This window comes from Anguilla rostrata, chromosome 17 (genome assembly GCF_018555375.3).
Source record: "Anguilla rostrata isolate EN2019 chromosome 17, ASM1855537v3, whole genome shotgun sequence".
In the NCBI taxonomy this organism is placed as follows: domain Eukaryota; kingdom Metazoa; phylum Chordata; class Actinopteri; order Anguilliformes; family Anguillidae; genus Anguilla; species Anguilla rostrata.
Genome location: NC_057949.1, coordinates 23,330,524 through 23,352,647, shown reverse-complemented (window position 1 = coordinate 23,352,647; position 22,124 = coordinate 23,330,524). Strand labels below are relative to the sequence as shown.

Sequence of the window (22,124 nt, the reverse complement as noted above, 5' to 3'; positions counted from 1 at the left end):
AAGGATTATTTTTTCTTAATTCCTCAACTCTCTATTTTCCGGATGGAATTTACAAATTGGACATCATTCTACAGTATGATTATATGGGAAAGATGATTAATTGTACTCTGGTTTTATTAAACTCCATATGTACAATGTGTGTCAATTGTTATGGACTAAAAATACCACCACATTAAATATTGCTAAACCATTCTTCTGAATGCTAAGAAGAATAGAAAAGTAGGTACTGGTACATACATAAATGTAAATGTCCGTAACACAATGTCTGAAATGGGACTGACAGATGCACACAGCTTTCACGAGAAGCACAACCTTCAACACAGAGCAGGGCAGGAAAACAAATCAGTCCAGAACTGGGTCAAATACGTATTTGTTTGTGATTTAAATACTTTTCTGCGCTCTATTGACCATGCCTGGTGTAATTGAGCCTGCCAATATGACCAGAAGGCAAGGTTTGCACTTTTTGAGAGAATTTCATTGCTTCCAATACACCAGACAAGATGAGTAAAGCATAGAACAGTATTTGAATCCAAAACAAATACGTATTTGACCCAGGTCTGGTTCAGCCACATGTGTAACTCTGACTCATTAGTCACATTTGCTTTACTTGTGTGTAACAGAGGAGTGTGACAGAATCATACTGTGAATCAAGTCCTTTCGCAGTCTGATGGCTCAGTATAAGGGACTATGGTTTTAGGGGTTGGGGTGGGGACATGCAGGGGGTGGAAGGGTCATCCCAGGGGCTGACCAGCTGGACCCAGTTCTCCTTCTTGGAGAGCCAAAAAGCGGGGTACAGGGGTTCCAGGAACTCTGCCTGATACTTGTGCATGAGCGTCATGGAGGCGCCCACTGCATAGAAGGCCAGGAGCCCTCTGTCGTAATCCACGTAGACCCCGATCCTCGCGTGCCTCCCCGCGCCCTTCAGGGGCGTCTCACTGTCGCTGTGCCAGGCGGAGAAGCCGCGCCCGTTCCACTGCAGGCACCAGGAGAAGTCGTTGCCCGCGATGCAGCCGTTGCTCTCCGCGCTCTTGCGGTCGATGCTCTTGTAGGTGACCCCCACGTGGAGGCCGTCCCCGCCCGCCTCCACCTCGAAGTAGTGGCGGCCCAGGCAGAAGCTCTCGGCGGCCATGACCTGGCGCCAGTGCGCGAAGCGCCCCGGCCCGTCGGGGTAGTCGTGCTGCCAGGGCGCGGTGTTGGCGGCCTTCCTGTTCCCCTCCGTCAGCCGCAGGAAGCTGTGCGCGGTGTCCGCGTCGAAGCTCAGCGGGGCGGCGTCTGCTCCAGGGCCAACAAAGGCTAGATCAGTCTTCAGAGGTTCACAGTATGGGGAGGTGTACGGGCCACCAGGCTAAAAGGTGTTTCAGCAATGCGATACTTTTAACTGTCCTACAAATTCTCATTACCATTCTCGCAGTGATATAGTGATGATGCTATTGTTTTACCTGCCCAACGGCAACATAATGCAACGTCTGTAATCGGTATGTGTAAAGCATACCAGAATAGAACATAGTTCATCCTTTAACACGCCAAAGCAAAGTACACTTTCCACTGATTTCAAAGTGTCATGCTTTAATGATTCCAGTGCTGGGAGGTCAAAGGTCACATACGCTGTGAAAATGAACTCACATTTAAGGAAGTCTTCTCGAGTCTCTGGCTCTGGCTCCTCATTTGGGCCCGGGCTGACGACGCCGACTCTGTTTTTCACACCCAGTTTCTCTGCAGGATGGGGCGGCGGGGGGGGGGGGCAAAGAGACAGATGCCGTAACTGATTAGTCGTTGATTCCAAGCCCTACAGATCATTCATATTATCATTTGATAAATTACCATTTGTAATCTAGAGATCATTTTAGCAGTTCTCACAGGAGGCTCACAGACTAATAACAATATAATTTTTTTTTACTAGTTTCTGGTTACCAGAACTACTGCATGTTGGTTAATATACCATACACATATGTGTTATAGAATCAGCAAGAAGTCAGTGATATAACTGTCTGGCACTTTGAACTCGTGCTGTAATTCCCCACTATACGTTTCACTCATGAAACCAGCAATGAACGGGAAGTATAATAGTTAGAGTTTTAACTATATATAATCCTGTAGTAAATTAGTGGATAAACAAAGTTAGTGGCCAAGGATGATTCTACTCAGATATGGCATACCCAAACCTTTTCTTGCTTTAACTATGGTGTCATTACATTAATAAAATTTGTGGTAGAGGGAACAGATTCCTTTTGGCTAAGGAAGGGGGCACTGCCATTGTACCCCTGACCAAGGCTATTGCTTCCCGATTCCTGAATTGCTTCAGTAAGTATCTAGGCGTGCTCAGGAATTGCATGTGACATTTATTCAATCAATTAATGAATACATTTTCTTGGAAAGTGGTTCCTTATGAACCCAACTCACCACCCTTGAAGGCATCCTTCAGCTTGTCCCTGTAAGCAGGCAGCAGTTGGCCACACAGCTCCTGGGTGGACTCAGTGACCATATGGCTGAAGGCAGTGAGACGATCTATCAGGCCAATGTACACCCCGGGCAGGCTGACGTCCACTGCCTCCTTCCTCCACTGAGAGTATACCTGAAAGTGACCACCAGAGGGAGCCAGATCATATAGAAAGTCAACCCGGCTGTGCCATAGCCTCCTGAAATTCAATGCTGCAGGGTAGGTCGAAGATGGAAATTGTACTTTTGTGCCCATCGTGGTCAGGGGCTGTCATTGTACCAGTGAATACCTTCACTGAAGAAAACAGCTATGCTGTTTGTGTGTCAATCATACCATAATTCACATACATTTTCACAGATGCATAACTGAGATGTAGTCCTGCAGTACACTGTTGGTCCCAGCCTATCCTGTGGGCAGTGTCTGTAGTGCCTTAACCACACAGAAGGAGATTTTTCCCGGTTTTTATTTGAGCCCCACCTTTCTGCCTTACTGATTTCTTCTCCTCCAACCTTTTCTGTCACTTTTTCTTACTTTCTATTTCAGGTTAGCAGGTCATTTACCGGTCATATGGCCATTCTACAATGTGGCAAAGATTCTAAATTCTGGCAGAATGTGTGGTTCAGTCTGTAGTATAACAGATGAATCCCTCCCATGCAGACTAGATTCTCAACCATGGCACCGTCTGCACTATGATCCTGTCTTGATATGTAAACCGTCTATTTGTATAATAAATACAAAAAATAAATATTAAAAAAGCAGACGATATGCTCATCTTTAAAAAAAATTCTATGCATTCTTTGAAATAAGAGGCTAAACATCTGAACACCGCAGCACTGATAGGAAGTGTCATAAGTTAACAAAACGTAAGTTGAATTAATAAACGTAAGTCCTGTACAGGCTGTTAACCTGTGATTTGTTTGTTAATTGATTGTTAATCAATTGTAAAGCGCTTTGGATAAAAGCGCTATATAAATGCAGTCCATTTACCATTTAACCTCAATGCTTTCAAGGAACACATAGTTCAGAGCAGACTTTTTGGGTTGGTCAAAGGTTAAATAAAGTCAAAATAAAAGCCAGCTTCACACTGCGCCAACAAAAGCAATGATGGAGGTTACATGAAGACACAGCAAGAACAAAGTAGTTGTGGCTTATCGTATTTTCAGCAAAGACTTTGGAAGCCTTTCAAAACAGGTAGATATTTTACAAAGGCCAAAGGTAATTAGAGCTCTCTGTACATGGGCTGACAGCAGCTGTAGATGCTGAGTCAGTGCCGCCATCACAGGGGTGAATGGGGTACATTGCCCTGGGCCCTGGAGGACGGGGAGCTCAATGGCCAGGGAACTTGTGAATATTATTGTCCTGGGCCCGGGAATAATATAATAATATGATTTTGTCCCTGGACCGGGAATTTCACCCAGCAGCCCTGACCTCAGCTGTAGGTATGAACTCCCGGGAAGATGCAGTTGAGGCAAGAGGCAGATTGGGATGAGGCACAGATGATGGGTTCTCTGATTCTTTGGCCCTGTCTGAGCTGGGATTTGGTTCAGTATCAGAGCAGGCAGCTTCAGGAACGGTGGCACCACGAAAACCAAGCCCCTCAGAAACATCCAGAAGAAAGCCGCAGCTAAACGCTGTCAACCTGCCGTTATGTGAGAGGCGACGCAGAACCGTCATGATCCCGCGCTGCGCAGGTTTGCGCAGTGCGGTCTCTGCAGGCGTCGGAGCGCGCCGCGCGCCCACAGCTCTACCTGCAGGAAGTCGATGTCGTTCTTGTTCCTGAAGAGCTTCTCCGCCCCGGTCTGGGCCCGCCGCACCTCGGCCAGCTTCTGCTCCAGGTGCGCCCGGACGCCGTCCGCCCGCTGCACCGCCCGCTTCTCCTCGGCCTCCAGGACCTCCGTCACCTCGCGCTGCGCCCCCTCCACCGCGGCCCGCAGCACCGCGAACTGCTGCTCCATCACCGCACGCACCTCCAGCACCGAGCCCTGGAGCAGCGGGAGGAAGTACACACGTGCATTATCACATACTATAATATACCGTTATCATTCATTCTTATGAATAATGGATATTAATATCTTAAATATCTAAATATCTATTCTGTCATTATACTTATTATAATATTATATATTTATTGTATATTGTATATTACATATATATATATATATATATAGTACACAATATGGAATAAATTTTAATATATATTTTAAAATGAAATATTTAAAAAGATTTTAAAAATCAAGGTAGAGCAGTCGAGAAGAAGGAGGGAGAAAGAGGAAGGCAAGAAGAGAGAGGGACAAGGAAAGAAAAGGGATAAAGATAAAGGAGAGAGACTGAAAGAAAACAGACAAGTGGGGAAAAAAGTAATAAAAGAAGTAAAGATGTGAGAAGGAAAAGAGAAAAGAGGGAAGGAGAGGATGTAAGAAAAAGAGACGGTGAGAAAGAAAGGGAGAGACAGAGACGGTAGTGTGACTTAGTGTATGTGGTGTCTGACAAGGCCAGGAAAAATAACTGCCAATTGCAAACAGCAAATCCAACAGCAGCTTCACAGCCTACAGAGCTCTACCTCTGTTTTCATGGCGTGTGTTACACACAACCAATCACAACAGAGATATGGGGGCCTCATCCACCTTCATATACCCCCTACTGCACAGCCTGTGACAGGTCTCCTCTAAGCTGCACAGGTTTTACATGCTACCATCAAACTTTGCATGCGCTTCCTGCTAAGAAATGTCAGTTGTCTTCCACAGCACAAAAATGACTGCCAGGCTAACAGAGAACCGGAGCCACAGGCTTGCTATGTGCTCAGGTTGCGTGTCTCTTATTCAACCATTGGGGGCGGGCTGTTACTGATTAACTTGGTTTGCTGATTTAAAGATTAACTTGCTTTTAGGAAGTGGAGCCCTCTATCTTCAGTGGTAATCAGCATGGGAGTGGTCTTCAAGCCACTGTACAGTCAAACTCTGATTGGACACAACGTGCTGTCCTATGTCATCACGACGACTGAAGACCCACCTCTTCAGGCTGCACCTCTCCCCATCCCTCCCTTCCCCCCTGTAAATGACTAATCTTAGGGTTGTAACTAGGCAGCTGTTTCATAGGTGACTTAGGCGCATCAACTGTCTTAACGACTACTTGTATTTTAATTTATTTTTATTTTTCCATAGATTGCGTTGTTGCCATTCTCGTTGTTAGTGTTAATCAGTTTAACCATCAGGGTCCAAGTTGAACTATGCGGTTGTTCCCTGTACTTGGACCGGTACTTCTCTCTAGGGGTTTCGTCATACTTGTTCCTGGTTATGGTTATACACTTTGTTGTACGTCGCTCTGGATAAGAGCGTCTGCCAAATGCCTGTAATGTAATGTAATGTAATCACACTAACACACTAGAAAAATGGATCTCCCAGGACTGACTGTTGCTGAGAAAAATCCTTTAGAACAAGTGCCAAGCACAAGTGGAGGTGTTTAGTGGTTCATAAAATGTGTCTGGTGATTCTAAAATCAAATAAAAAATCAAACTGTAAAATGATTGGATAAGGAAACATGACTGGCCTATAAAGTGTCAGAGAGTTTCAAACGAAGGGTACCTTGATGGAGATGGTGTTGGTCTGTAGTTTGCTGATGGCCTTCTCAGCAGCAGTCACCATCTTCATCATTTCCTCTTCCTTCTGCTGTAACTCTTTCTAGTCCAGCACACACACACACACACAGACATACACACACACACACACACACACAGATACACACGCACACACACACACACACACAGACATACACACACGGGCACACAAGCACACACAAATATGCACACACACGCACACACAAACATACACACACACACACACACACACAAATATACACACACACACGCGCGCACGCAAGCACACACACAGACATACGCACACACACACACACACAGATGCTCAAACACATACACACACACATATACACAAACACATAGAAAGTACACACGCACACACAAACACACACAGTAAGATAAGCTCAGTTTTTGAAGCCATAGTAGAAACACGCATGGAATCTCACTGAATTCCCACCTGCCTTAACAAAACAGGAACATATGGAAGGCAGATCCCCATGGCATGGCCTCAGAGGCTGCTCTCTGCATGCCTCCCAACTTATGAACCGTACTTCATGTTTGAGGTGAGATGGAACAGTAAGTGGCGACATCCTGATTCAAACAATGCTGAGGAAATAGAGCCATACCACCATTTCACCCATGAGCAAGACCCTTGGGTTTACTTAACCCTAGCCTGCCTAGCCTCCAAGATCAGACAAGATCAGGCGTATGCGAGGTGGTTTGTTCTCAGTTACCTCCTGCGTTACAGTTTAACAGCTATGGGCTCCTAGTTTTGAAAACTGCACGCTTGTGCACAATAAGACATCGAGCTTTCTCCATTACCATTACCATATGCTTTACCATTGCACAGTGCCCTTGAAAGTAATCTGTGTGATCATCCTCTTGCCTGTTCCCATGGGAACTTAAAAACTGAATTGAAAACACATTTGGACTCCCTTTTCTTCCCTCAACTGAACTTTGTATGCTGCGCTATTGTTTAATTTTTATTCAGGGCTGACCCTTTCCCCTTGACCCTTGTTGTCTCATCGTATTGATAATAGCATGGCCTTCTGGCTGACAGCACATACTCGTGACAGTTTTTATATGACATTGCTGCTTTTACAGACTGTACTGTATGTTCAAACGTATTAGTCCTTTTTTCAATCAATCAATCAATCAATCAATCAAATTTTATTTGTATAGCGTATTTCACAGCAATTGTCACAATACGCTTCACAGACAACCCTGGCCTAGACGCCCACAGGAGCAAGCCTAAAGCAACAATGGCAAGGAAAAACCTCGAAAGGAACCAGGCTCAAGGGGGAAATGTATTTTGCAGTTAAATACATTTAAAAGATTTTTTTTTAAAATAATAATATGAATAATATTATGAAAAGCGCTACATAAATAAAAATCTGTTATTATCATTATTGATAATGAAAAACGTTCTGGGTTACGTCTATCTGCACAGAACTTGAATGATAAAAGCAGTACGTGCCGAAAAATATGTACGAAAGTTATTATAATTCAAAGTTTCCGTTCAGAGACATGTTTTTATTGCTAAAAAATGGAGTCAAATGTGTGTCTGTGTTTCTATGAATATTAGTATGTATATTTGTGTGTGTGTGTGTGCGTGCGTGCGTGCGTGCGTACATGCATGTGTGTGTGTGTGTGTGTGTGAAAGTGTGTGTGCGTGCGTGTGTACATCCATGTGTGTGTGTATGTGTGTGTGTGTGTGCGCATGCATGCATCCGTGTGTGTGCACGTGTGTGCGTGCATGCGTGTGTGTGTATGTTTGTGTGTGAAAGTATGTGTGCGTCCGTGTGTGTGTGTGTGTGTGTGTGTGTGTGTGTGTGTTCGTGCATACATGCGTCCGTGTGTGCGTGTGTGTATGTGTTTGTGTGTGCATGTGTATATTTGTGTGTGCTTGTGTGCGCGTGTGTGTGCGTGAAAGTGTGTGTTTGTGTGTGCGTGTGTGTGTGTGTGTGCGTGCGGTACCTCTATCTCCCTGCGGGCCTCAGTGAGGGGTATCAGACTGTGACCCCGGTGCCCCTCCTCCACGCACCCCTGGCAGACACAGCAGGCATCAGCAGGGCAGTACAGCTCCAGGGGCCGGCTGTGGCCCTCGCAGGTGCGGCACTCGATGTCCCGCACTGGCTCCACCAGCCGGTGGTTCTGGAACTTTCTGTTCTCCAGGTGAGGCCTCAGGTGAGTCTGGCAGTAGGACACCAGGCAGGTGAGGCAGGACTTGACGGCCTTGTGGGGGGTGCTCTCCAGGCAAGCGTCGCACGCAACGTCCTCGGGCCCTGGGGCCTCCTCCTTCAGCTCCTCGGGGCCCAGGGGCCCAGATTCCTGGGGCCTCTCCTCCTCGGGCTGGCCTGGCTTCTCCTGCTGATCCGGAGTTTTCTGCTCCTCTTCCGGGCCCCTTATCCCAGGGGGCCCCTGGTTTCTGTCCCTCTCTGCCGTGCTGTGAGGGCAGGCTCTCCCCCCCTGCTCAGACTTGGGCCCCGAGTCGTCACGGCGACAATGCTGGCAGCGGGCTCCCCCCTCTCGTATCTCCACATCCACAAGTGCCCCCTCTGGATGGGACATGGCAAGGGCGTGACCGCAGGGTAGGGAGAAGGGGACAGGGATGGATCCAGAGCTGGCCAATGAGGCCTCACTCTGAGCTGGTGAAGCATCAGTGTTCAATCCGGCCATGGGTCCCACCACAGTTCTCCTGTCTCTACTCTCTCACTTACTCGGGTCTGTTTTGTTTCTTCGAATGGTGCTCTACTGATAAGACTAAGTGGTAGAGTATTTTCCAAAGCAGTCTTGTACACAATATAAAATACAAAATGTATTAGCACACCCTGTTATATAACACATGAACATGCATAAGTAAACAATAATATTATTACAATAATTATCACAATGATTTCACTTACTCTTTCTCTCTCCGTCTCAATTTTGCTGTTTGCTAAGTCAATGTACAATTCCTCTCTACCTCATTTTCCCTCTCAGCCTCCCTCCCTCCCTCCCTCTCTCTCTCTCTCACTATCTCTCTCTAAGTGCCACTCCTTTTCTGACAAAAATCATCAAAACCAGAAATGGAGAGCAACAGACCACATCTTTCAAATTCCTGCAGGAAGCACTGGCAGTTCCGCTGCCCCTCCCTCCCTCCTTGGTTGGGAGCAAGGAGGAGGAGGATGAAGAGAGGGGAGGGGGTGATCCACCCAGCAAAACAACAGGAGTCAAAACCATTCATATTACCTAAAGAAGACTTCACTGGTCAGATAAGACGATAAGGATTTGGGTTGCAGTTTTTATGCTTCTGAAAAGAAGCTCTTTTCCCAGCTTCTTTATTCTGTGGGCTGGACCACTGGGAAGGCCTGGGCAGGTAAAAAACAAAGCACCATAATAGCACCGGCAACACGTCATAGCTGAATAAGGAAGTGAATGCGATAAAAACGCGATTCCAAATGCAAAATTACAAATGAAAACGTTATCAGCTAGGTATATCAACAAACATATGGCTTAGGCATAGCCAGAAGTAGAATAGTATTTCCCAAGAAATTACGAAAAATCGTTGACAACGTTTCGCCAGGTGCAGCGTCTTTTGACTGCTAACCTTTTATACGGTCTATGCTGCTAACACAGAGTGAATGCATAAGTGAATGCGATCATGAGAAAAGCTTCGGTTGACCTATAAAACGATATTCCAAAACCAAAATTAGACGTGTTATACATGGTTAGAAAGCTTATACTCTCACCTACTGAATAAATGAATTATCAATCAAGCCAGACTGTACTAAAAAGGGCAACAACGCCGTCAACAACACGTGTGCAGCGTTTATGGTCGGTCTTACTCTAAACGATGTCACTGTAATATACTACATTACTTCAGGCATTTAGCAGACGCTCTTATCCAGAGCGACTTACACAACTTTTTACATAGCATTTACATTGATCATTTATACAGCTGGGTAATCTGAAGCAATGCAGTTAGTCTTGTCAGACAACGCGTGTCCTTACCGGAATCGACCTCGACCTTTCGTAAGCCAGTTCTTACCACTGTGCCACTCCTTTAATACCACAATTGCTTGATGTGTCATTCTTTGTAGTACAATCTGGCTTGATCTACACAAAACATGAAAAGCACCTAATTAAGAAAAATTAACAGCTTGTTAAAATTCTTGGATTGCTGTTGAGGTTGGAATGAAAACCAGCATATACAGGGGGTCCCCCAGGACCGAGTTTCAGAACCACTGGTGTAAACTATGCAATTCACCCTGCGCACGAACATTAACTCATTAACGCACAAACATTAACTGTCGCCAAACAGTGTTATTTCTGCCGTCTGAATGAGCACGCACAAAGGCAAAAGAGTACGCCCAAAAGAAGGCGCACACCAGCTCGCACAAACTCAAGCCGTCGCACTCGAGCAGGGAACCGCACAGGAACTGGGAGTTTTCCTGCAAAAGACACGGTCACGGTCAGTGACAGAGAAACAGCACGTTCCCAGAGACGGGGCCGCCAGTCTGTTATTTTTACAGCAGTGAGGCGTATCAGTGTGCTTCCCTCTGATTAGCAACAGTGGAGCCACTAGGTCACAGCCCACAAGCCCCTGCCCCTGTTTCCTACGGATACACAGACTCTGCTGTCTGCTGTACTTCCTGTCCCGAGCCAAAGCAGACAGAAATCATCCTGGTCTTACAGGTCAGGGCTCCCAAAACCACGGCCCTCAGAGCCATTTAGCATCATATTTACATATTTTAAATTTTTACGCTTTCAGATAAAATTAATCTTGTCTGGTTTACACCTCCTAGGTAATACTGGCATCATTGTAATAAAACATTTATATCACTCTCAATAGCTATGCCTCTCTCATTAGTACATACTATCAATATACGATGACATCATATTACATAGTTCAGACAAGCCTCAATGTACTTGTGTTAAATAGCCACAGAATGTTTTATTTATTTTATTGAGGTTGGAGTGTTAAAGGTCATTTTACTGAGGTCGGAGTACAGGAGTACTGGTCATGTTAGTGGTCTGTTGGATGAGAAGGTCTGTGAACCTCTACAGTAAGCTGGGCCACCTCTGGGGAAACGGATGGGACTGGCTCTGAAGCCACGCCCCGTAGCACTTTGAAATATCTCAGTTGCAGATGCTCTTTATTTTCATTGACTTTTTCCTGGAGACGCCCATGTTCCTGCAGTACAGAGCTTCAGTTTAGTTTTCCGGCTCTTTTTATTTCATATAGCTGGCTATTCAAAGAGTGTAAAGTCAGCTCCCCATCTGAGAGTCAAACCTAATGGATCTAAGCCAGCTTCCTTAGCTGTTAATCCTACAAACAGCTCTGGGACTAGGACACCCAGTTAAATTATGTGCTTTGTAAACACCATCCATCATGCCTTATAGCTCTCATGTTTCTTCAGGTGGAATGTAAATGAAGCTGTTTAGGGTAAGTGCCATGTTCAGCTGTGCTACAATTGGGATTCAAACCTGCAACCTTCTGGTTACAATTCTCTTCCTAATCCATGACTTTGCCCTGCTCTGAATCATATCGTCCATGCCATTCTTATAAAAGAAAAATCTGAGCATTTAAACATAAAGAGCAGAGTTACTGCTGCTACTGATATTACAGGCTCAAAATTACAAGCATTTGTGGTCAAGAAATATGTATTTTGATAAATGAGTATTCCTATTTTTTTTTAGAATTTATTGCATAAGGGAAGAAAGAACATTTGTGCATCAAGCTTGATTCTTCACACAGAAGAGATCATGAGATGAAAGTGACAATGTCAATGCAACGCATTACTGCAACCCTTTTACTTTGAGGGATGACTTAACTTGAAGTCTTAATTGACTTAAGTTTAAGTTGAAGCACCGGCATACCACTCTGCAATGACAATTTTGCTCAAAGTGCATTAATCCTAAAGACAATATTACTGTTATTCCAGCTGATTTCCACAACAACTCTGATCTGTTTTGTTAATGTGACGTAGAACCTGTACGTTCATCATTACATGCTGCCCCCTGGAGGCCTGTTGGGAACACGCAGAGATGCCATGAAGACCCAATTGTGATTTTTTTTTTTTTTAATTATAATTTTTATGTTATACTATTCTTGAGAATGGTTCAGTACCATGCAGTACATGCAGGGAGGGAGGGAGACAGACAGAGAGTGGGGGCAGAGTGAGAGAGAGAGAGAAAGAGAGAGAGATGGACCATTCCAATGTTCACATTCACTCCATCCTTGAAAGCACACCAAGGCACAGTTTTATCTGATAGGAGTTATTTTATGTTTTTATTGAACGCACTCACACGAGAGACAACATGTCGGGAATTGCAGCTGCTTCTGGCGCACGCCGTTATCACCAGGGCAAATTTAACCTCAGGTTTGGATGAAATGACGCAGAGCAGATTCTAGCACGGGGTTACTGTCGTTCCAAGCTCCCTTTAGGGTTCAAGGCCAGCATTTGGAACGGGGCCGCTGAGTCCTTAAAGCAAAGTCCACCGTGACTTGTTCCTCTGTCCTCCTTTCTCAGAACCGAATCCAGTATTTTCCCAGCCAGACCGAGATTTAGGCAAACTGAAATAACGGCTGGGAATCTTTTCTGTTCTTTCTCCTCATGCTTCACGCACACCGGGATGATGTCACATCTACACCGCACTGGGGCAGGCAGGAGGCGATCACATTGTGATGTCACAATGACCAGATCTGAGGGTGCTACCTCTGAGGCCCTAGAAAAGTGACCTAAGACATTCGCCCCCAACTCTTACCCAGAATCCCCTATGAATGAACGGGAGGAATCAGCCGTTAGCTGCTGATAATACTCCTACCAGTACCTTGTTTCAGAGAACTGGGATGACTTCCTTCTGAACAGGATTCGGGTGTTGCAATTACTGTGAAATTCTCTAGTTACATTGATTTTAAATGAATTTGAAAAGGTTTAAGTTTGCTCTTAATGTTCACGAAAAATGTCAAGGCAAAAACAAATTTCTTTGTTGCGTGTTTTGGAACCATAATCAAGTTCATAAAACCTTATTTTAACTATTTCATTCCGTTCCACATGAGAACAATATTGACGGGTAACTGCTATATGCAAACAGCGGAGAAAATTCTACCTTAGTTTTGACAAACGGTCCCAGTCCTCTAAAACAGGTGATTTAGGCCAAGATGGAAAGTCAAGTGGGCGGTAACCCCCCAGGATTAGAGCTGTCAATCACAGTTCTAGAATGTCAGAGAATCTCTTCCCTCAGTAGGCCATATCAGTGATAGCCTTTTACCCCTCCAAACATATCTTTTGTCTGAGTTGCTCTGGAAAAGAATTGTTGCCACGGTTACTGCGGACTGATACAAATCCGGATTCAATCACAGAAATCAATTAATTAATAAACAGCACACAGTCTCATACTACCTGAGACACGGTCTCTTAGTCAGTTACATGGTTGAAGCTGAATACATCTTATTGCATGGGTTTGCATCTCAAAAATACACTGCAGTGCTTCTGTTATGCATTGATACGGTTTCATAAGCTTATGCCGTGGTGTGCTGTGGTCATCACAAAACCCTTCCAAAATTAGAGACTAACCAATACCCCTTTCACACCAAATCAATGACACGGGTAAAACCCGCGTTTGCCGTTGGTGTGAAAGGGCCAACCCGCGATATCTGACCCGGGTCCGCCACCCTGCTCACAGCCTGGGATTTACGTGGGTTTGACATGGGTCAGCTTGAAAGGGGTGACATGGGCTAATCTACACGGCATGGTTAGCTGACCGACCCTTGAACTTGTCACGTTTTACTGCCCTAAATTTCCTGAATTTAGGGCAGTAAAACATGTCTTACATCTGCTCCAAGTCTTACATCTGCCCTCAAGCAGAAATAACGTTTTGAAACTTTTATATTAATGAAGGAAACCATATTCATGTAAATGTGGGCCTATATTAGAACCAATTGTTACCAGTTGTTACAGGTAAATGTAACGGTGAATATTAATCGACAAATAATGCGTTACTTAAAGCAGTTTGTGACATAGCTTTTTACAAAGCATGTGCTAAATTTGGAGCACGTCATTGGGCTATTGATACTGTTAAGACTTCGTAATGGCAAACTATATTAGATACTTCAGCCAGCTGGCAACCACGCTATATCAGCAGGAAAAAAACTGAACACGGAAAGAAATAAACTTGTGGACCCGGGTCGTTGTGTGAATGGCGAGGAGGCGGTACTTACCCGTGACCACAGGGCGGGCTGAATGGGTCAAACGCAGGGTGAGCCCATGTACAATAACCCGTGTCAAACGCGTTTTTGTGTGTGAAAGGGGTACAGGTGGCGTAGAAGACCATCAGTGGTCATCTCTGGTTCAGTTTCGGTTTGAGACATAATTCATGTTCATGTTCATTTTGGACCACGCAACCTTTGGATCCTTGTCCCCCCCATCCCCACCCCTGGTTACTGCACCCCCACCAGCTCTGTGATGGGCGGGGCAAACACCATCAGCTCCTGGTACTTGTGGAAAAAGAGTTGGAGGCGAGAGAGGTAACTATCCTCCTGATAGGGCAACTTCTTCTCCTTCAGATAGCTGGAGACAATGGGCTTCACCTGCTTACAAGGAGTGAGAGAGAGAGAGAGAGAGAGAAAGATGGGTATTTTTCAGAAAAGTAATAAGACTGGTAAGGTAGATGAGTAGGCAGACAGACAGGCCTACCTTCAGACACATGTGGTCGGACAGAAAGGGGAAGAGGTGGTGCTCCACGTGGCAGTTGATGAGCGAGTGTCCGAAGGTCCAGTCCAGCACTGGGTTCCGGGGCAGGTTCAGGACGCCGTGGGTCATCTGGTGGATCCGTTTGGGCCGGCGGGTCGGAGAGAACATGGACAAGCCGATGTGCTGTGGGGGCGGGACCGGATCAGAACCCAAACGAGAGCAGAGGCACAAACGGCAAAGACACACAAACACGCGAGCGCACGCAAATTTTAAGTTTTAGCCAAGCCTGGGTCCCGTACCGATACCAGCACAACCAGCTGGAATTAGCGCGGGTCCCGGGCGTGGGTATCAGCTGCCCTTCTGTAGTTCATTCTGAGACTGCAGTCCTTCCAAACCTTTTGAAAATTCTGGTTTTTAAGGAGCCCGTGTGCGTTAGCGGGCTGCGTGTTTTCGATTGGTTAATGCCAAAGGTGAATCGCTTCATTTTTCTCATGCCATTTTGCTTTCCGCGACCCGCCGCCCTTTCCCTTGTTCCCTCGACCTCCCCTCCCGAAGCTGGAGCGGAACGGAGTCCAAAAACCAGGGGATGAATCGCCGCTCTGTTCATCAGCATAATGCAAATACTCTGCACTGTGCTCTCCTCTGTATGAGAATAACGGGGAATTTATGCGACCTGGAAAACACTCAGAAGAATGTAAACAAGAAGAGGCCACAAATCCCAGGAAGGATATGATCTCCCTGGAGAACTACAAAAGCTTCTCTGTGAATCAAACATCTAAAGGGCTATGATTTACATAAGGGCTTTTAGCTGGATCACTGTCATGTGACCTGGGTTGCAGCATATTTGTTTTCTACTGGCCCCCGGCAATAAACTTTGCATAAAAAGGTTGACGGGCTAGCAGCAGGTGTTGGATACATACTGTGAATGATGACCAGACCTGCATTTGTTTGACAGTGTCAATAAAGCATGTGTATATGTGATTCTGCAGTTTCTCCAGGGAGAGCATGGTTGGGGTACAAGCAGAAGCTAGTCTATTAAAGTTGTCACCTGCATGACAGTGCATCCTCCTCTGGGTCCATCTCTGTACACTCTTTGAATAACATTAGATAGAAAGCACTCCAGTTCAAACGACTGCAGCAGATGTTTGTCATCTCTTGGGGGGGTGGAGGGTATCATAGAGCCAATAGCAGTGCAGACGAGTGTCAGTGGAAGAGAGAGAGAGAGTGAGAGAGAGAGAGAGAGTGTATGCATGTGTGTGTGTGTGTGTGAGTGTGTGTGCACTAGGAGTGTGTGTATGGTGTGTGTATTTGTGTGCACTCATGTGGTCTTTGTGTGTGTATGCTTCTATGTGCATGTTTGCGAATGCAGCAGGAGTGTATGGGTTTATGGTGTGTGTGTTCATGCATGCACGTGTGGTGTTTGTGCATGTGTGCATGTGTGCGTGTGTGCGTGTGAGTGCACAGTGGGAGTGCGTGCGCGAGTGCACATATGTATGGCACGTGTGTGTGAAGCTCACCTGGAAGATGTTGACGTGGATGTAGGGCAGGGAGTACAGAGCCCTGCACAGCAGCATGCAGAGCAGCGCACTGGCTGGGGACTGAAACCCAGAGACATTGATGAGCAGCCAGTACTGCGAGTACAGGCCCAGTAACACCATCGACACGGTGCGCCCCGCCTGCTCCAGGGAGTAGTCCTTTAACTGACCTACAGCGAGAGGGAGGGAGAGGGGGGGGGGGGAGAGAGAGGAGAGGGAGAGAGGAGAGGGAGAGAGGGAGACAGAGAGATAGGAGGGGGAAAGAGAGAGAGAGAGACATTGATATACAGTGGTGTATCTGTGCTGTGAAGACATGAGTGGGCATTGCTGTAGGCATAGGTCATTTATATCTGTATATCTAAGTATCTCTTATTTCCAAATTTCTCTCTCTCTCTCTCTATCTCTCCTTCACACACACACACACTCACAGACAGTACACTGTTTACTTCCAGCGAGCAGAATCAAATGCGCTGACGATTAACGAGACAGTCGGTGTAAAGATAGCTGAGGTTCATGAATTTTTTTAGAACTGACATGTACAGATTGAAATGCACCGATATGTGCCGCAGTGATACTTTGTGTTGTCTCACAAGAACGCAGCAGACTCATAATCACCACTGTTCTCCCCCTCGGCTGGTCGGTCTGAACTAGTTCATAAGATCTTCTTCTAAATGTGACATTACTCTTTCACCAGGCTTTCGCTCTTGTCCACAGCAGTTTAAACAGCTCATTATTAAAGCAAACTTCCCCTCTGAATACTCAGAGCTCTACCCCAGGGGGACAGCTGCCACTGTAGCATGTACAAGGTATCTGGCCTGACTGGCTTCAGTAGATAGCCAGCTGTACATACGGGCGGTATGTAAAATTGTAAGCTTTGCATGAGGGTGTGCACTAAGCAAATAAATAATGCCTCAGAGCCTCACCTGGGAATCAAACCCTCAGTTTCCCCTTACAGGGCATACCCCCTAACGGCTGTGTCAAATGAACAATGTAAAATATGTCCTAGCAGCTGGCTGAAATGGTGTACGGTTTCACCTTGGCCTGAAGCCACACCCCTCGCTTCAACCCCACCCCACCAACCGCGACCCAAAGCTCCACCCCGGACCCCACCTCTGAGGGTAAAGCCACACATTCTCCCAACGAGTTCGCCTGGCATCGCTCTCCCCTCCCACGTTCAGCTGCCTGTGGGCATGTTTTCTATTTTTAAAACAGCGTTTGTTAAATGTATATTGATCGTATATTTTGAAAATCCCCGCAAAGCAAATTTATTAACGAGTCCTCCTAACAGAACCGTGTGGAATGGGGAAATAAAATTTGAAATCGAAGACAGTTCACATGTCGCATCTTTGATCTGATTGGTTATCGCACCATGTTCACCATTTTTTCGACCGCTCAGCCCACTTGCCTCACATCACCAGCCATCCCAGCATGCCTTGCGGACGCGAAAACTCAGCACCCGTCGAAACGAATGGCGGTGATTACAAAGTTGCTTCTTGTCGGAGCATGTGTGGCTTCGCCCTGACTGAGGCCGTCCCCAGCACTGACCCAAACCCCACCCCCAAACACAGACCCCTTCCTGCCTGTAGCCCCGCCTCCAACCCCAGACCCCCCCCCCCCCCATTCCGGCCCGTACCCAGCGCCACCAGGGGAGTGATGATCGGCACGGCCAGCGGGGCGAGGAACAGGTAGACGGAGCGGGACAGGAAGGGCGCGCGCCAGGTGCTGGAGTCGCCCAGGCCCAGGATGTTGGTGTGGGCGTGGTGCATTTTGATGTGGGCGTGGACACCCGCCCGGGCAGTGAAAGCACCGCACACCTGGGGAGGAGAGACACAGCACAGACAGCACAGCCCGTCAGACAAACACGTGCACCTGACACACACCGAAAGAGAGACGCGCGTGTTTCAATGGCCTGACCTGCCGCCAGCGATTGCTACAGAGACAAACTGTCTGACACCAACGAAGATTACCCGTGCTATTTTTTTTTCCATAAACCTGAATAATCTTTTGAACTTTGAGCTTAGATAGAAACATACATTTCAGCAATGGAGGTAGGGAAATGCACACTCAATTGTACAGTCCAAATTGACAGAAAATAGAAAAATGAATAGAAATAGATTCGGACAAACTGAAGCCAAGTTAACACTTGGCATAACAGGGCTTAGGTTTATGCCATTTAACACAACTAAAACGAGCCAGCGTGAATCCAGTGGTAAAAAAAAAAAAAAAGTTTACCCATATTTAACAGACACTCTTATCCAGAGCAACTGACAATGCAAAAACCAGTGCAAATATGAGGGATCAAAGTGCAGTATTTCCCTAAAAGCATAGTCCCAAGAAAGACGGAAAGTGCTTGTACACCATGTTATTTGTGCAGAGGGGGGTGCAGCAGTTGCTGCAGTGTAGGGGTGGGGGAGGAGTCCAGCATCCGTTTCTGAATTCCATGCCAATTTTTCCACCTTCTCTTAATTATATAGTAAGGGCAACATTTTGAGCAATCTGACATTTTAGATACATTTATTGATGAGCATGCAGAAGCAGCTAAAAATGGCTGTCATCGTGTCCCTGTGTGAAATGTCTTACTGTGGTTAAGCGTACTAGTAAACCAGAGTTGTAGTGTGCTTATCGGAGTCCGAGCGAGTGGTGAAAGTTAAAACCTGCATGTACACCTGGAAAGGCCCCGGTTTCTTATGGGTTTTTTGTGGGGGGGCTTGAGTACAGGTGGAAGATTTGTTTGGCATCACCTCTGCCCGAGGGTCCTCGTCTCACCTCAATGAAGAACACGGCCCAGAAGTCGCTCCAAGCCTGGGACTCGCTTAGCGTTCCGTGGCTGGCCAGGTGGGTCCCCTTCATGGTGATGATGGCGTGGGCAGTGCCCATGACCAGCACGCCCAGCGCAAACAGCAGGCCACAAGAGGACCCCAGCAGCAGGAAGGCTATGTGAGATGGGAAGAGAGAGGGAGATGGAGATTGGGGAAAAAAATATGGGGGAGATGGGGTGATGAGGAAAGATAAGAAAACATGGAGGGGGGGTGCAGAGTGATGAAGGGGGGGAAGAAGTTATGATGATGATGATGGTCATGACAATGTATAATTATTAATATTAACAACAATAAGAACACAAATAATAATAACTAGACCCTACGGTGTTGGATTACTTGCATCGCCATGGATGTCGCTTGCCGTAAAAAAGTTTATTAGATGTCGTAACACTTAGATTTGGAGCTCCAGCTCTTCCGCACCCCACCTAAAGTCCAAGTGGCAGGAAAACAATATGGCGGACATACGTGGTCCCAATGGCGAAGTTGTAGAGCACATTTACATGCATCGGTCGATTAAGTTTTGTGTTGATCTGACTTACGGTGTGGGAGTTATGGCCTTTTACGCATGACCCTTTGTTATATCGCCACCATCTGGCCGACATAGGTGATTTTTGGTGCCTGAGTAGTGGGGGGCCATAGGAACCCACCTGCCAAATTTGGTTGCTCTAGGACCTGAGCCTCAGACACTTTTAGCGGAGAAAAATAAGAATAATAATAATCCTAACAAAAACAATAGGGTTCCACCAGCTTCGCTGCTTGGACCCCTAATAATAATAATAACAACAACATCATCATTATCATTCGGGGGGTACCGTTGTTAAATGGACTTGGCACTCAGGCTCCTTTGAACTCTAATTACCCTTCAACGGCCATGCAGCCATTCCCCCCCAGCTACCTTTTATGAGCGCTATCAGATGACCTAGGAGGAGCAGCCGCAGTAAACATGAGCCTCTTGGTGCTCTAACCCACGGCCCCCACAAGAGGCTATCCGACCTACCGAGTAGCGAGAGGCGCTGCAGCGGGGTGTGCGTTTCAGAGCTGAAACATTAACTCAGCCTAAGAAGTGTACAGTGGGACGCCGGGTGGCTACTATTTCATGAGAGAAAAACGCATCGCAGGAGCATACTGTCCCATCCGCGGCTGACAGATCTCCTAGACAACCGGACAGAACTCGATACGCACTTTTTGATGTTTTTAAATAGCCCGTTGTTTTTTTCCTGAGATTAATTTCTTTTGGAAAATAACGGACTTTGACAAGCTGAGAGCCGACGACAAGTGAAGATCAGCTTTCGGTGCTACACTTTTGGTTCAGCCACTCTGAAACGCGACATTAAATACTCGCTGTCACATTTTGAAACCACATAGCCTGCGCAGGTGCCGGTAAAGTCATATGAAATGTTTTGGGTTTTTTTTCTGACGAAGCCACGAAGGTTTGACAACATTTGACCACAGTATGTTTTCCGATGTCAAAACTTTCAAATTAAAAAAAGAATGCATGCGCAGGAATGTATACCGTAAGAACCGATATCAAATGTTACACCATTTAAACAATAGCTATATTTATTATTAATTACAACCGTTGTGCATCTTGCTTAAGTCTAGCTTGTTGAGCAATTTTCTCCAAACGATAGACGACTTGATAAATTCGTGCAGTGACAATGGAATCAACTATTATTAGAACTTTTGTTAAACAATGACACTTCAAGGAAAGACAGTGGTTGCATTTACACGGATGAGGCAGAGTTGAGAGAGCGCGCTGGGGTCAAGGGGAACGGGTTGCCGGGCGTTTTACCTGCAGGCAGAGAGAGGAACGCAGAGGCCAGGATGGCGCAGTCAATCCCCCGCCTCTCCCACCAGCTGCTCTGCCTGACCACCTTCTGCACCAGCCGAGTCAGTTCCATCATCAGGGACTCTCTGTCCTCCTCCTTTCCCGACCCCTCCGCTGCCCTGCTCCCGTCCCCCTCTCTCTGGAGCAGGGGCTTCGTGTCCCCCGTGTCCGATCCCCCTTTCCCCTCTCCCCCTCTCCCCTCACCTGGCATGCTCTCCATACTAAGCGCTCCTCTAGTTTGAGCTTGGGCCACGCTGCAGAGAAACTTCAGTCTCACTGCAGGTTACTCTGAGGGAGGGAGCAGAGAGGGAGGGGGCGGGGGGATGAGGAGAAAGAAGAGGGAGGGAGGGAGGGAGGGAGGGAGGGGAGGGATGGAGGGATAGAGGACAGAGAGGAGGAGAAGAAAAGGCTGAGAGAGCAGGGGGGTGTTTGGAAAGAGCCGCGGCCCCTTTTCACTGACACCCACACAGCAGGAAGGGGCCAGAGCTCAAATCGGCATTCGGCTTCAGCTTGTCCCTCACAGCCCGGCCTGAACCAAACACAGCCTCCCAGCTTCCCCTCTCCCACCGACCAATCAAAACCAACGCACCTCGCCTCGCCCTGACCAACTACACTGCCCCACCCCGGTCTCAGCATGAAGATCCTGCAGATAGCACTGGTCCCTGACCACGTCTGCAGATACACACACACACACTATACGCACACACACACACACACACTATACGCACACACAGCCACAGAGCCTATTCTGTTCTCGCTCTCTGCTGCAGTGCACCTCATGAATACTGTACAGCCCTGCCTCTCTCCTCCCCTCCCCTGAGTAGGGTTCACACGCTCTCCTTGGCAGAAATCCCAGAAGTGAGGAGGAGGGGAAGGGTTCTCTACTTATCCTTCAGTGGCAGGGCAAGATGAAGAAAAACAAGGTAAGACAGTAAGAAAAAACAAAGAAAAATCAAAGAAGTAAAGAAGAACTCAATGGATGTCCTTCATCCATAGCACCACTGACAGCACAGGACTAAACGTGAGATTTGCCAGAGCACCTGTCCTGCTGTACGATTAGCATGCACTGGCTAGTTTCTGACAGCAGAGGGAACCAGAGGCGCAGGAGGAAAACGCTGTGACGTCAGAACACAAACCATCAAGGACAAAGGTGTCAAAAGACCAGTCCTGTTCCAGGAACACAGTGACCATTCTGTTTGGTCAGACTCCAAAACCACTGTGATGTTTCAGTATTT

General features: G+C 46.7%; 2 protein-coding genes across 2 annotated transcripts; both read right to left on the bottom strand.

Moving 5' to 3' along the window:
- Positions 1-5: 5 nt before the first annotated feature.
- LOC135243444 (tripartite motif-containing protein 16-like protein) lies at positions 6-9,254 on the bottom strand. Its single transcript, XM_064315300.1, has 7 exons — positions 8,936-9,254; positions 8,007-8,821; positions 6,019-6,114; positions 4,186-4,419; positions 2,401-2,572; positions 1,624-1,713; positions 6-1,272 (listed from the first exon to the last, which is right to left on the bottom strand). Exons 2-7 carry the CDS (start codon positions 8,706-8,708, stop codon positions 686-688), a joined length of 1,881 nt encoding a protein of 626 aa, XP_064171370.1. The 5' UTR covers positions 8,709-8,821; positions 8,936-9,254; the 3' UTR covers positions 6-685.
- Positions 9,255-12,274: 3,020 nt separating this feature from the next.
- On the bottom strand, positions 12,275-21,218 carry fads6 (fatty acid desaturase 6). Its single transcript, XM_064315687.1, has 6 exons — positions 20,854-21,218; positions 19,009-19,175; positions 17,876-18,056; positions 16,225-16,412; positions 14,711-14,890; positions 12,275-14,604 (listed from the first exon to the last, which is right to left on the bottom strand). The coding sequence occupies exons 1-6, from the start codon at positions 21,107-21,109 to the stop codon at positions 14,455-14,457; spliced, it is 1,122 nt and encodes a 373-aa protein (XP_064171757.1). The 5' UTR covers positions 21,110-21,218; the 3' UTR covers positions 12,275-14,454.
- Positions 21,219-22,124: the final 906 nt, after the last annotated feature.

Excerpts from the sequence above, each read along its gene's own strand:
- LOC135243444 (XM_064315300.1), bottom strand. The coding sequence starts at position 8,708 with ATGGCCGGATTGAACACTGATGCTTCACCAGCTCAGAGTGAGGCCTCA. Across the intron at positions 6,115-8,006 it reads AGGCCCGCAGGGAGATAGAG|AAAGAGTTACAGCAGAAGGA; the intron begins GTACCGCACGCA and ends GTGCTGGACTAG. Across the intron at positions 1,714-2,400 it reads GAAGGATGCCTTCAAGGGTG|AGAAACTGGGTGTGAAAAAC; the intron begins GTGAGTTGGGTT and ends CCCATCCTGCAG.
- fads6 (XM_064315687.1), bottom strand. The coding sequence starts at position 21,109 with ATGGAGAGCATGCCAGGTGAGGGGAGAGGGGGAGAGGGGAAAGGGGGA. Across the intron at positions 19,176-20,853 it reads GTTCCTCTCTCTGCCTGCAG|CCTTCCTGCTGCTGGGGTCC; the intron begins GTAAAACGCCCG and ends CATCTCACATAG. Across the intron at positions 14,605-14,710 it reads CCGACCACATGTGTCTGAAG|GTGAAGCCCATTGTCTCCAG; the intron begins GTAGGCCTGTCT and ends CCTTGTAAGCAG.